Genomic DNA, 14,188 nt, shown 5'->3' with positions numbered 1-14,188 from the left:
ATACCACTGATCCTATTATTATATAATAAAGGATTTCGATACTATGATTTTAATATAATTTATAGTTAATGTTATATTTTGTAAAGAGGTTTTATAGTGTGCTCTAATTGAGCCTTTTAAACGCTAATAACGCATTACAAATAATAATAGAATATTTATAAATGCAGCGTGAGTTATAAAAAGACAGAGGATCCTTTTTTTAAAAATAATTTAAGATAAAGCTAAAATAGAGATAATTATTTATATAATTTTTAAGAAAAATCTTATACCCTTTTATCGAATTCCCTATTATTTCTACATATTTTTTATCAACGCATCGGCAACATATATTTTTCAAATGCCATCATAGCATTATCATAATAACGCTCCATATTAAAAATTTGTACCTATTTATTGGCTTTATTTTGTAATAACGCGACGCTTGAACATATCGCGTTTATTATAAATGTAAAATTTTGAATCGAAGATACTAATAAAAAGGTAACCCTAATTTAAACAAGGGATGCGTTACATTTTTTTATTAAAAAATATGGCAAAACATATGGTAAATTTGTGAGCACTAAATAATTAAAGATATGTTGTCCTTTTAAATGCTGGCAATCCTTTGCAATTTGGTCTCATTCAAATGGTGAAGAGTCATACTTCAAAAATGAGCCAATATAATTAACTATTCTAAAAAAATACAGATGGTACACTATTAAAATTAATCTTGTGGATTTGCCAAAACATGTTATAAAGTTTTTACCATGATGTTATATTCTTTTGTTAGCTTTGTAATAAGATTGGGATGATAAAACTTTTTTTCATAGTAATTCTATAAATTGAGAATTTGTTTTTATTTTATAAATCATAATTCACTAAATTTATAAATTTACAATTGCATAGTATATAATATAATATTACATTTCAAATGACAAGATATTCTATATAGCATTTCATCAATTATAGGGATATTTTATATATTTAAAAGAATGTATGTATATGCTTGAAATATTTTTAAAAAAATTGATTGTAATTATAAAGAGTTCTTTAGGAGGTTTGTGAGATTATTTTATAAGATTTTCTTAGAGAAAAAATAAATAAGATTGTCTACAATAAAATCAACTAAATTTTAATTTATAAAAAAAAGAGGATTACAAAATGATACAAATTATAATAAAAAGAAATATTTAATATCTATCCTTATACCTCTATAGTCTTAATTTTTTAGAAAAATTTACAAGAGTATTTTGAAGATTATGTAAGCAATATGGATAGGCATGAGAATCCAAGTGATCATTCTTAGGGAGATTAAACTGGTAACGGCAGAGTTTTGAATGTCTGAGTCTACGAATAGGACATTGTCAATTATGTGAACTAATCCATTAGTAACTACAATGTCGGATTGAATGATTCTGGCTTGGGATGTGCCGTATGTCACTGTCTTCTCTAAAAATTAATCGTAAATTTAAATATTAATATTAACTTTGATCCAATAGTTTAATAAAGCTTTCTTAGAAGAGTTGCTGTTAATTTTTTGCTAAAAATTTGAAAATTATGAAAATAATTGTGCAGTATATTTTTTTGTTAACAGTTTTGGGTTATTTTATATCGTTTATTACAAAGTAATATCTTTTAGAAGATATTTCTGGGGTAAGTAAAATTTTAAATCATTTATAAAGCGCTTTTAAATAATTTTAAAAGATTTAGTTTTGCTGATAGAGTTTATTTGATTCAAAATAAAATATATGAAAATTCAAAGAATGTCTGAAATTCAGTACCATTATAGTAGCTGGAATAGAATTCCATCAAAATGAGCTATTCCAAAATTTTAAAAAAGCGCTTTAAATAATTTTTGTTTTAAAAATTAACGGAAACCCCCTAACGTCAATTACACTAGAATAAGACAAGGGATAAAATAAAAATTTAGAAGTTACCACTAGTCCAAGGGTTAACCGTTATTTTAATCCTGTTTTTGTTGATATTTTCGAACAGCTGCTCTGTGATTCGTTCGTTTATGTACAGCTCGTAATTTAAAATATGGTTTCGCAACATCTAATTTTATGGAGTCAATAGTCATTATATTTATATTATTTTTTTTAAATTTAAAATTTCAAAATTCTTCCTTTCAATTTCCATTCATTTATTCATTTCTTTGTTTATTAATTCATTTATTCTATAAGAGACCCTAAAGGAGTAATAATATGGCATGCAATAAGCTATTATTAATAATAAGCAAAGCAGAAATTAGAATCTTGTTTTTTTAAGCGTGTTATATTATATAAATCAGAGACCTGCAGAAGTACCATTTGCACGGCCGGCCCGGATATTTTTCATAAATTTTTTACGGCCCGGGTTTAAAAATTTTAGGCCCGGATATTAAAAAAAAAATTATTAGGGCCCAGCCCGGATTTAAAAAAAAATTTTTTTTAGGCCCGGCTCGGAATTTTTTAAAATTATACTCCACCTGGTATATACAAAAAATTCACCTATTTGGTATTTTATCATATTTTTCAGCGAGTATTATCATTTAATAAGCAAGCATATTAGCTAATGTTGTTAAACGGCTCGTTTTGAGCCGATTGTTAAAAACGGCTAACTCAATATTTTGACTAGAAAAATATTGACTAAGCCTCGAAATTTTGATACTATATGTCTAGACATTTGCTCCTTCTATGAGCAAAATTTTCAGGCTAGCGTAATAGTTTTCTGGATAAAAAACTGAGTTAGCCGTTTAAAAAATCGGCTCAAAATGAGCCGTTTAACAACACTATATTATTTTATTCTAAACAGATATTTAGTATATTACAAATAGATACTATAAAAAATTTATGTAAATAATATTTTGAGAATATACTATATTAATTGTATTTATAAAAAAAAACAAAACTGACATTTTAATTAATAAAAAATATAACATATATTATATAATAATGTATTTAATCCTTTGCATATTTATTCCATGGCAGGAAAACTATAATTATATTATGTAATAGATACTAAGAGTGTTAGCTAGTGTTAACTTTCACCTAACATTATATTAATCATAACTATATATAATCATTATAAATAAAAATAACCATATCTAATTGACGAATATAATAATTCATGTTGTATAAATTTTTTTAAAAAAATTTTACGGCCGGCCCGGTTATTTTTTAAAAAAATTTTTTCAGGCCTGGCGGTTTTTAAAAAAAAAAAATTTTCAGGCCCGGCCTGGTCCGGGTATATTTTAAAAATTTAAATGCAGGTCTCTGATATAAATAAAATAATTTATTCACTAATTCATTCATTTCTTTGTTGGTTAATTCACATATTCTATAAGCTAGAAAAGTAATAATAAAACATGCAATAAGAGGTTACTTATAGTAAGCAAATCAGTTATGTTTTTTTATATCGTGAATAAATTGAAAGAAGTAAAATTTAAAAAAGAAAGGTTAAAAAGGTTTGAATATAAAAAATAAATAAAACCTAAAGTAAAACTTTATTTCAAGAGTAAGGCCTCATTTATAATAAACAATTTATGTTTAGCGTTGCGTTATTTAGTATCAAAATCACAGCTTATTCTTCACAACGATAATTTAATAGATAATGCTATAATAGAGATAATTATTTTTCATAATATTTCAGAAATATCTTATATATTTTTATAGAATTCACTATTATTTTTATAATCCAATTTTTTATCATCTCATCACAACATATGTTTTGCAAATTTTATCATAGAGTTATCGTCATAACGCTCCATATTTATAAATTATACTTATTCATTAGCTTGATTTTGTAAATAACGCTGCATTTAATAATGCACTTGAATATAGCGCATTTACTATAAATGAGTCGAGGGTAAAAATCTTTTTACATAACGAATCTTATGGGGATCAAGAGTCATAATTTGGTATTCATATGCGCATTTAATTTTTAAAGCGTCGAGGGCGGAATTTGGAGGTAAGAAATAAGTCCGTTTGACGTTCCCGCCCCAAATTATGATTTCTGGAATGTACAAATTATCAAAATCGGAAACTTCGATTAATTCCTTCCAAATTCTATTTTTTTTAAGAATTAAAAAGTATTATAATCATAAATTTTCAAGCTCTAACTAATATAAACAACTTTAAAATTTAATAAATCAGATCAGTTGCTACAATCCTTGAAAGTTTTGTAAATATTGGATAATTAAAAAAAATGGTTGGGCAGATTCTTTTACATAGAGTGATGAGGATAGGTGACAATGACTAATTAATAAAGGGAGGGTGCCGCAAAATTTAAAGTATATTGAGACACTTAATAGATAAATACTATAGTCTAGATTAAGAATGAGTCATCTAAAATGAATTGTAATATTGTTTATAAATTTTAAAATTATTAGGGTTGATATATTATTTCCTAAAGACATTATATTTTATAAATGTTTATGAATTATCTTATATAGCATAGAAATATTTTTATGCAAAATAAATAAATAGCTGTCTTAATTATGGATGAAGATAGCTAAATGATATTTATGTATAAATGCGTAATTTTAAGCCAATAATATTAAGCATGATAATAACACAAGCGTTTTATATTTTAAAGAATCTGATCATAAATAACTATATGCATCTTTTTTTGAATTTATACACATTAAATATTTTTTAAGCATAAATTCTGGCAAAAATAATAGGAAAATGAGTATATACTAGTGCTGTGAAGTAACGTCAAAAAAGTAACGTCGTTGACGTTACTTTTTTAGAAGAAAAGGAACGCCATTCGTTACCTTCATCTAAAGGTAACGAGTAACGGTAACGCGTTTATTTTTTTGAGTAACGGTAACGCAAAACGTTACTTTACTCGTTACTTTTTATTTTTTCTTAAAAAATATCAATAAAAAGAAAAACATATTTTATTGTATTATAAAATTACTTTTATTTATTTTTTAATTCTTAATATTAATAATTTAAGCCGAGGTTTAATTCATATCAACCATTTCCAACATTTTTTTTTAAATTCTCGTTGTTAAATTATCAGTCGAAATTAATATTCAATCAAAATTCAAAGTTAATATAATGATATTATTAATAAATTTATAATTTATTTTAACAGAATATTATGTCCATAGTACTTACTTCTTCAGATGAAGAAGATTTAGCCCTTCCCTGGCCCCAATTTGAATTATATTTTAAAACAATTAAGAAAATTAATGGTACCAAGTCTACACTTTGTAAATGTAAATTATGTCCAACGCAAATATTTCAACGTCAATGTCAAGTACCTCAAACTTAAAAAAACATTTGAAGGTAAAGAATGAATTAATATTGATTCCTTTATCCAACAACACACACACTATATTTTCAGATAATGATAAAATTTTTTTGATCAGGAAATGAATGAAGATCTCTGTGAAGATGACCTTTCAAGCTTTTTTCAAAATAAAGATATTTCCTTAAATATTTTTAATAAATTACCCGAATTGAAATTTTTGTTTATTAAATATAACACCACTACCCATCCTCTGCGCCAATTGAACGTGTGTTTAGCACGGCGAAAGCGCTCATGTTTATCTGATCAAAATTTTGAAAATCAATTGTTGTTAAAAATAAATAAAAATTGTTACATAAAGATGTTATTTTATAATATATTATTTTTGTATAATTTTATTCATATTATAATTATACTAGTAGATAGCCCGTCAAAAATGACGGGGAATGAAAATTTTCTTCTTACTTTTATGCTAGATGTTACCTGTTATTTGAAAATAATATCCAATTTTTATTCTTTTTACCCCCTCCCCCCTTCAGGCCAGGTTCAATCCATTAAAACTAAGTGCAAATACTATGGTTTGAATAAAAATAAATTTAAAGCATTTACTTGATAATACCAATATTATTTGTTAAATATTACTGATTACTTATACCTAATATTTAATATTAAGAAAAATTCCCAAGCAAAGTCCAAAGCTTATTAATTATGAAAAATTCTTCCAAGCCCAATGAAAGATCATAATAATTTTGGTAGTTGAGAACTGAAATAAAATATTTAAATAAAATCAAAATTCAGATATTCATGGGCCTTGGTTTTATGATCAGGTCAAGCCCATGCATGCAAAAAAATTTGTTTTGGGCCAATGTCTGACCTATAATTAATAATAAAAAAATTCTCAAGCGTCCATGCTCATAATATTTGAAAAATTTTCCCCAAGCCCAGCCCAATATAATTTATAAAAATATTTTCCAAGCCCATCCCAACCCATAATAATTTTATAAAAAAAATTTCTCAAACCTGGCCAACCGATAGTGATTTTCAAAATTTTTTCCCAAGCCTGGAGATAGGTAAATTTCTAAAAACCATATCTATTTTTTAGTTTATTTTAAACCAGCTCAACCCAACCAAGGCCAACCCATTAAGACTAAGAGTGAATAATATTTTTTTGAATAAAAAATATTTAAATTAGATTTTACCTGAGGGCCATATAAATATTCTGTGTTAAATATTACACCTATGCCTAATATTAAAAAAAATTCCCAAACCAGGTCCTCGCACTTGGTTTTCTCAAACCCGTAAAAGACCATAATAATTTTGATAGTTGAGGACTGAAATAAAATATATAAAAAGTCACAATGCATTTAAAAATACAATCAGAATATGAAAGTTGCATTGGCCTTGGTTTGTCTTCAAAAGAAATTTTCAGGCCAATTTCTAGCCCATATTTAAAATTAAAAAATATTACAGGAATCTTAGACTATAATAATTATGAAATATGTTTCTCAAGCTATGTCCAAGTCCATATTAATGGTGAAAAATATTTCCCAAGCCCAGGAAAACCCAAATAATTTATTTTGATCCAGAAAAATAGGTCTGATGTAAGGGGTTTATAAGAATTAAATCTGTCTAATTTCAAAATTATCATCAAATGAAGAGTAAATATCTGATTTACCTATAATTCTACTGGTGAATAGGGCTGGGAACCAATAGTAAAAACCCAATATTAACAAAATATTGTATTGGTATTGGGTAAAATATTAGTATTGGTTTAAACAATATTTTCTATTTCTTGTATTGGTATTGCTATTGGTTTATATTGGTAACTATTGGTTTATATTGGTATTGGTTTAAATTCAAATTACTAATTAAAAGAATAGAAATAGTGATTATAAAACCCTTAATTTCTAATTTTAAATAAACATGGGAAAAAAAATCATGATACCATAAAATCAGGGCTAAGAACCAACTCTCAAAATTTTACTAAATTTAAATTCTTTTTTTAAACTAGGAATTTATTAGGTGATATGAATATAAAAAATTTTGATTTAATCATGTATTTTTTGTATAAACAATAATAAACGTATTGATTTTGAACCATTTTATTTATCACAAAGAATATAGCAAAATAAGTAAACTAAAAATGTAACATAACAGTCTATTTATACAAAATATAATGCAAAAGAATGATATAATTTTAATATAAGAGGAAATAATTTTATGTATTTAAGAAGAATCTTGCATGCGCATCCAACTTTTTAGGCACAGGCAAGCTTGTATAGTATGCTCATTTAGTGAACAACGTTAGTCTGTTATAACATACTGTCCTTCTGAAAAAGCGCTTTCAGAGCTAGATGAGGTGGCAGGAATTGCTAGATAATCTCTGGCAATTTTTGATAATACTGGATATCTATTTTTATTTAATTTCCACCAATCTAATGGATTTGTATCATTGGAAATTGTGGGTTCATCTACGTATTTACTAAGTTGTTATTATTATGAGGTTTCACCTGATAAATTTTGTCATAAAAGGACAATTTTTTGTTATTTTGTGCTTCATTTGTAAGTTCCGCTGAATTGTTATTATTTATTTTATAAATATTGTATTCATTAGTAAGATATCCAATAAGAGTTTCCATATTATTATGCTTTAATGAATGACTTGATAGTTTAAATCTTGGGTCAATCATTGTTGAAATAATAAAGAGGTTTTTATTAAAATTATAGTATTTATTAAGTTTTGTTAAGGCAGCTAAAGAATCTGTCTAAAATAGCATTAGGATTATTATTATAACTCTCCACATGCTCAAAAATACTGGAATATAAAGGAATAATTGTTGAAATTGTTGGAGTATTAGCACATGAGGCCATCTCTGTAGCAAAATTAAATGGTTCCAGAAATTCTCGGTATATTTTATATTATTCCAGGCTAAGGCACTAATATAATTTTCTTGATTGGTATTTTGTAAATGATTGGTATATGTTGTCAAATAGGGTTTGAGCAATATTGCTCTTTCAAGCATTTGGTATGTTGAATTCCAACTTGTGGGTATATCCAAAATTGGGTGAGGTAATTTTAAGTGTGGATTTTTTTAAAGATATATTTTTTCGAGTTTATTAAATTTAGATATAGAAAGTTTAAAAAATTTCTTATTTTTTTTTAAGTTGTATTTAAGGGTTCCAATGCAGCCATGACAGCCAAATGTATAATATGGCAAAAGCATTTGCACACATTATCAAAATTATCTTTTTGTTTTAAAATTTTTAGAAATGCTAAATTATTACTTGCATTGTCTAATTTAATGCAAAAAAAATCAATTTCAAATTTTACTTTTAATACAGAATTAAAAATATTAATAGAATTATGTGCTGATTTAAAAGGAATAAAATCTAATAAATGATTATTTAATTTAAAATCATTATCAATATAATGAATTTTATGCCCATAAAGGGTATTTTATTTGGAGAGGACCAAATGTCCATTCTTTTAGATGTAATGTTAGAAAGTACAGATTTTAAATTGATAAAAGAACTATGATAATGTTTCATAATTTCTATTTTTAGTGTTTTTCTAGAAACTAATGTTAGTGAAGGGTTACAATATGCTATTAAATTTTTAAAAGTGATATCCTCAACTATTGAAAAGGCTAAATTATTTTGAATGAAAAAGTTTATAAATCAATTATTTAAATTAGCATATATTTATATTATTAAGTAAAAATGATTTCAATGTCTTAATTTTTTTACTGCCAATATTTATTTGCTCACATTTCTTATATAATGTTGGGTGGATGGATTTAAGATGTGTCCATAATCCTGAAGTTCCAAAATTGGGAAGTGATATTTTTTTTACATTTATTACAAATTGTCTTTTTTTTTATTATCCCAAGTAGTATAAAATTCCCAGAATTTCGTCTTATATTGATAATTCTTCTTGTTCATTATCGCTATTATTATTAGTACCAACAGCATCTATATTTATTAACTCTATTTGGTCTTATTATAATATCCTAAATAAATAGATAAAATTAAAAGATATCATGTAAAAAATTTACTTCCATAATAAAAATAAACTATAATTATAAATAACAGAAATATTGATATCACAGTAGTATTTGGAAGATATAACAGATGTAATCAGTTTTTGCAATGAAAGTAAAAAAAAATACCACGATATAATTATCCACGATAAACCCAAATAATTATGTTATTTTTAATATTGGTATTGGTTAAAATTGTATTTAAACAATATATCAAAACCAATATATTTAGGTAATTGGTATTGGTTGTAAAAGCAATACCAATATTTAAATATATATTGGTTTATATTGGTATTGGTATTGTAAACCAATATTATATTGGTATTGGTCTCACCCCTACTGGTGAGCTCCTGGTATTTATATGAAATTCATGAATACATATTAAAGTACCTGCTGAAAATATGTTCATCCTAATTTAAATTTTAAACAAAGCAAATGATTTATTACTTAGTTACAAAATATAAAATTAAATTAAAGAAATTGTTATTAAATTACAACAGAAAAAATAAAAAGATATGTCTAAGTTAACAAATAATAGGAGGTTAACTTCAATCATAGTTTAATTATATATAAGTAAAACAAAAAGGTTATACATTTAATCAAAAAGGTTATACATTTAATCAAAAATGTTATAATAAGTTATGAATAACATACATTCTACAATTATGAAGTTATGAGTAAATATACAAAATTTCCCTATCTTATGAGGTGTTATTTAAAAATTTATATTTATTTTGGGGTTATTCTAAAATTTTCCATTATTTTTATAAAATATGTTAATGATATATTTAGTAATTTTATTTATGTTATTTATTTGTATTTGTAATTTATAATCTAAAAATTTATTCTTGCTAGATAAGAGTTTTGTGTTACCAAGGTGTGCTTTGTCCCTTCCATATCTCTCTTATCTTTTCTGAAACCCCAATATAATAGTATAAAATCCTAAATTATACATAAATTCAAGAATTAAAATAGTATTTAAATAAATCTCTTATTACTATTTAATGGGTACTTGCCATTTAAAGTTCTACCTTATTCCTATTGAATTGATACTTGATGCATTTAAAGTTCTATTTACCCCTAAATATTCAGGAATATGTATAATATTAGGTGTGTATTCAGTGCATTCAATGCACAGAAAATATTTTAAAAATGTTAACTATTAATTAATTAATGAAAGTTGCATGGGACATGGTTTTTTTATCAGGCCTGGCTATGTCTGCAAAAAAAATTTCAGACCAATCTATAACCCATATTTAAAATTCAAAAATCTTAAAGCACCTCTATTTTAAATTTTATCCAATATGATTTCCATCACATTTTTAAATTTTGATATTTCTAATACATGCTCACGGTATACATTGCAACAATTTTACCACTTTTTCTCTTAAATTTTAATATTTATATAAAATTTATTAATAAAGTATATTTAATACCATGCACACAAACTAAATAATTACCCTTCAACCCCATCAGCTAGTATGGTAATAATAATAAACGGCAGAATTTTAAAAATATCAGCTATTAAATATATATGTAATTAATATTTTAAAATTAATTATATTCAAGTTGGTGCATGCGTATAGAAAGCATATGTCTTTGAAACTTTAATATATATAATTAATATTTTAAATTTATTAATATTCAAGTTGGTGCATGCGTAAAGCATATTGCCTTTGAAACGGGAGGCTTGTGTTCGGTTCTCATAGAGAGCAAAAAATTAACATTACACTATATAGTCTTCTTAAATTTAAACATTAGGGATATACGAAAACGATCGTGTTATGATTCTGGAGATTATATATATTAGATATGAAAATTTTATTATAAAACGATCTTATCTTATATGTTCTTTTTGTATAGTTTTATTTTATTATATATTGTCGGAATAATAAATATTTTTTTGCATTATATATAACATTTAATTTTTTTAAGTAACGAGTAGCCCGTTACTTTTTTGAAAAGTAGGTAACGCGCGTTCCTTTTGTAAAATGGTAACGAGTAACGGTAACGCGTTCCATTTTTCAGATATAACGAGTAACGGTAACGCGTTTCTTTTTTTAGTAACGTTTACAGCACTAGTATATACTATATAACAACGCTAAGCTTAAGAAACCATGATTAGCCCCGACACAGATTTATTAATATCTCTTACATATCTCATTTTAGTTTGGTATTGAATGAGTTTTTGGAAATTTTCGGGTTGTTGGTATTTAAATTGAACAATCGCCTCCTGGCTAGGTATAAAATATGTGAATTTTCCATAATTCTGGTCGTATTCATAAGATAACTCTGCAAAGGTGATTAATTGGAAAGCGTTACTGTTGTCACCGATAAAAGAAATTGGGTTTGTCAAAAAAAGAATAATATAAGAACAATATAAATATTATATGATAAAGTTTAGTTATGATTCGAGGTTTAAATGAAATTTCCAGTTTTTCCAGTTCCAACATTACAAAAAAAAATAGAATGTTTCCAAATTTTTTGATAACCTTGTTCCTTAAATAAAATATTATTCCAAGTTATTATTTTGAGGATTAATTTTAGTTTTTCTCAGCTTAATAATCAAAGGGAAATTCTTACATTTTTTTAAAAGTGTTATAATAAAATAAAAGTATATTTTAAAAAATCTACCTGTATAAATTTTTATTCACTATTTTTTTAAAAAAATATAATGAAGGTTTTTTTAAATGTTAAGAATCTGATTTTACACGAAATAATTGCCAGCATGTATAGAGCACCTACTATAAATTAAGACAGTTTTACCATGTAATATTTTGTTTAATTTTAATTAATATAGAATCTATGGAAAAATATATTTAAATTAAAATATCCCGCTTCAATATTTGAAAAGCTAGGCCATGAGGCCAAAAATATTTCCTTTTAGTTATGCAACAGATGAACCTTTATTAATTTACTAGACGGCTATCAAATTTTATAAAAAAATACATATATTATCATTTTTTAATATATGCTAACCCTAATCTCTCAAACTTTATAAACCTATATTATTTCCTAAGCTAACGCGTAAAAGAGGGAGGTTAGGGTTAAGAAAAAAAAATTGTCCTATGCTTGGGTTGATACTAGTACACCAATGCATGCCACGTCTGGGTGTTTTTCTTCCCACCCCTTAGCCTTTATCAAATCTATTATTATATATAATAATTATTAATTTAGAAGAATAAAGGCTGATCACTTAGAGTTATTCTTATGTAATCTTATTTATTACTTCGCACCCCCCCCCCCCCCCCAAAAAATTTTTTTTTTATTTGTTAGATTTTACTTAAAATAAGTATACAATAGTAATTATTATAAAATGAAAATCTATATATCTCACGAAAATTGTGGATAGGTCTGAATATATCGGAAAGCATTTAGATAGGGAATTCCCATGACAGAATCAATCAAATGTATTACTCCCTTGATGACCCCAATGTTTGGTTGAGATATAATGGATACAACTCCGCCTCCCTTCACAGAGCAATCTGTTATATAAGAATAAAATAGATTTGAAAAGTATATTCATGATCTAGAAATATTATAATTATTATAGACAAATATTTCTTATAAATAACATATACTTGAATATTATGTTTCATGTGATAATATTATGCTAACGAGATTTGTACATCGCGTTATAATATATAACTATAATATATTTGAAAGTATTTCATTACATAAAATTTATAGATATAAAAGCAAAAAAAGATTGATAATAAACACATAGTATGATTTCAGATTTCAATTCTTTTATTCCAATTCCAATTTCAATTTTTCTTTATTTATTTCAAATTCAATTTAAAATTACTAAGTTATAATACAACACAATCTTGAAAATTAAAATAATTATTTGAGGAATATATAGCTTAGTTTTTATCAACCTTTTCTTCATTTTTTTATTGGTTATTATTTTCTTCATTCTTACATTTTTCGATTTGATTTTTTATTCTTATTTTTTCTGATTATTATTTTAGGCAGATTTCATTATTCATAAAAAAAGAGTACAATATTGATAATAACTTACATCCACTCAAATGATTATAAATAGTGAATTTTAGACGTTCCCCTTCTTGCATGGGTTGTATTTCCGTGTCATTATTGACACTGTACGTATAAACTCTGCGATTTTCAACCATATGTAGTTTGAGAATCTAATAAATCATTTAAAACAGAATGCATATTTCTTTATTTTTTTCCATTTTATTTTTTTCTTATTAATTTTTTCAAATTTTATTTTTTTATTTTTTTTAATTTTTTTTCAGTATAAATTTTCTCTAGAAATTTTGTCGATTGAGTATTAGATTGAACAATCTGCACCATTCTTTTCTTTAAACCGAGAAAACAGCATTTAAAGTTTAGAATGTATATGATGTTATTTTTAAAGGGATCATGACTATCCGGGATCTTCACGGGATTTAAAGGGATCCCTTTAAAATTTCAATTTTTTAAAGGATAAAGAACTATACGGTATTATCACTGGGGCAGAGATTGACCTCCAGTTGAATAAATCTTTTGATTAGCTATCGAATGATACCCTATACTAGACATATCTTATATCATAAGGCCAAAAAAAACAAAATTGAAAATTAAAAACGCAACGAAACTCGTGGAAAACGCTTTTAAAATAAGATTCCTCTTTATCACGATTAAAACGCGATAATCCCGTATTATCATTCCTTAATTATCAACCCTAATTTTTTATTTATCTCTTTAAATCCCGTGAAGATCCCGGATAGTCATGATCCCTTTAAAAATTACGACATATATATTTATTCTAAATATGATTGTTTATAACGATATGAAATTTTTTTTATGAAGATGCGTTTAACATATATTTTTAAAAAAGGATTCTGTTATATCTCATCAAAACTGAGTGTTGGTGGGGTAATTAATCCTATTTTTTAAAGGCCCATGCCGATATATCCCGGATT

The 14,188-nt window shown here is 25.2% G+C and overlaps 1 protein-coding gene across 1 annotated transcript in view; it reads right to left on the bottom strand.

Annotated features, from left to right (window-relative positions):
- Nucleotides 1–1,037: 1,037 nt before the first annotated feature.
- The window catches only part of LOC135931614 (uncharacterized), a 28,180-nt gene continuing 15,029 nt past the window's right edge, over nucleotides 1,038–14,188 (bottom strand). The window contains exons 12-16 of the mRNA XM_065468848.1: nucleotides 13,282–13,408; nucleotides 12,595–12,742; nucleotides 11,413–11,578; nucleotides 1,917–2,034; nucleotides 1,038–1,428 (exon numbers count right to left, since the gene is read on the bottom strand). Of these exons, the coding sequence (XP_065324920.1) occupies nucleotides 1,217–1,428; nucleotides 1,917–2,034; nucleotides 11,413–11,578; nucleotides 12,595–12,742; nucleotides 13,282–13,408 (771 nt within the window). The 3' untranslated portion in view covers nucleotides 1,038–1,216. The remainder of the gene's footprint in view (nucleotides 1,429–1,916; nucleotides 2,035–11,412; nucleotides 11,579–12,594; nucleotides 12,743–13,281; nucleotides 13,409–14,188) is intronic.

Source organism: Gordionus sp. m RMFG-2023, chromosome 1, assembly GCF_954871325.1.
Source record: "Gordionus sp. m RMFG-2023 chromosome 1, tfGorSpeb1-WG-v2, whole genome shotgun sequence".
Taxonomy (NCBI): domain Eukaryota; kingdom Metazoa; phylum Nematomorpha; class Gordioida; order Chordodea; family Parachordodidae; genus Gordionus; species Gordionus sp. m RMFG-2023.
Note: the sequence above shows the minus strand (reverse complement) of the source record. Positions and strands in the feature narration are given on the sequence as shown.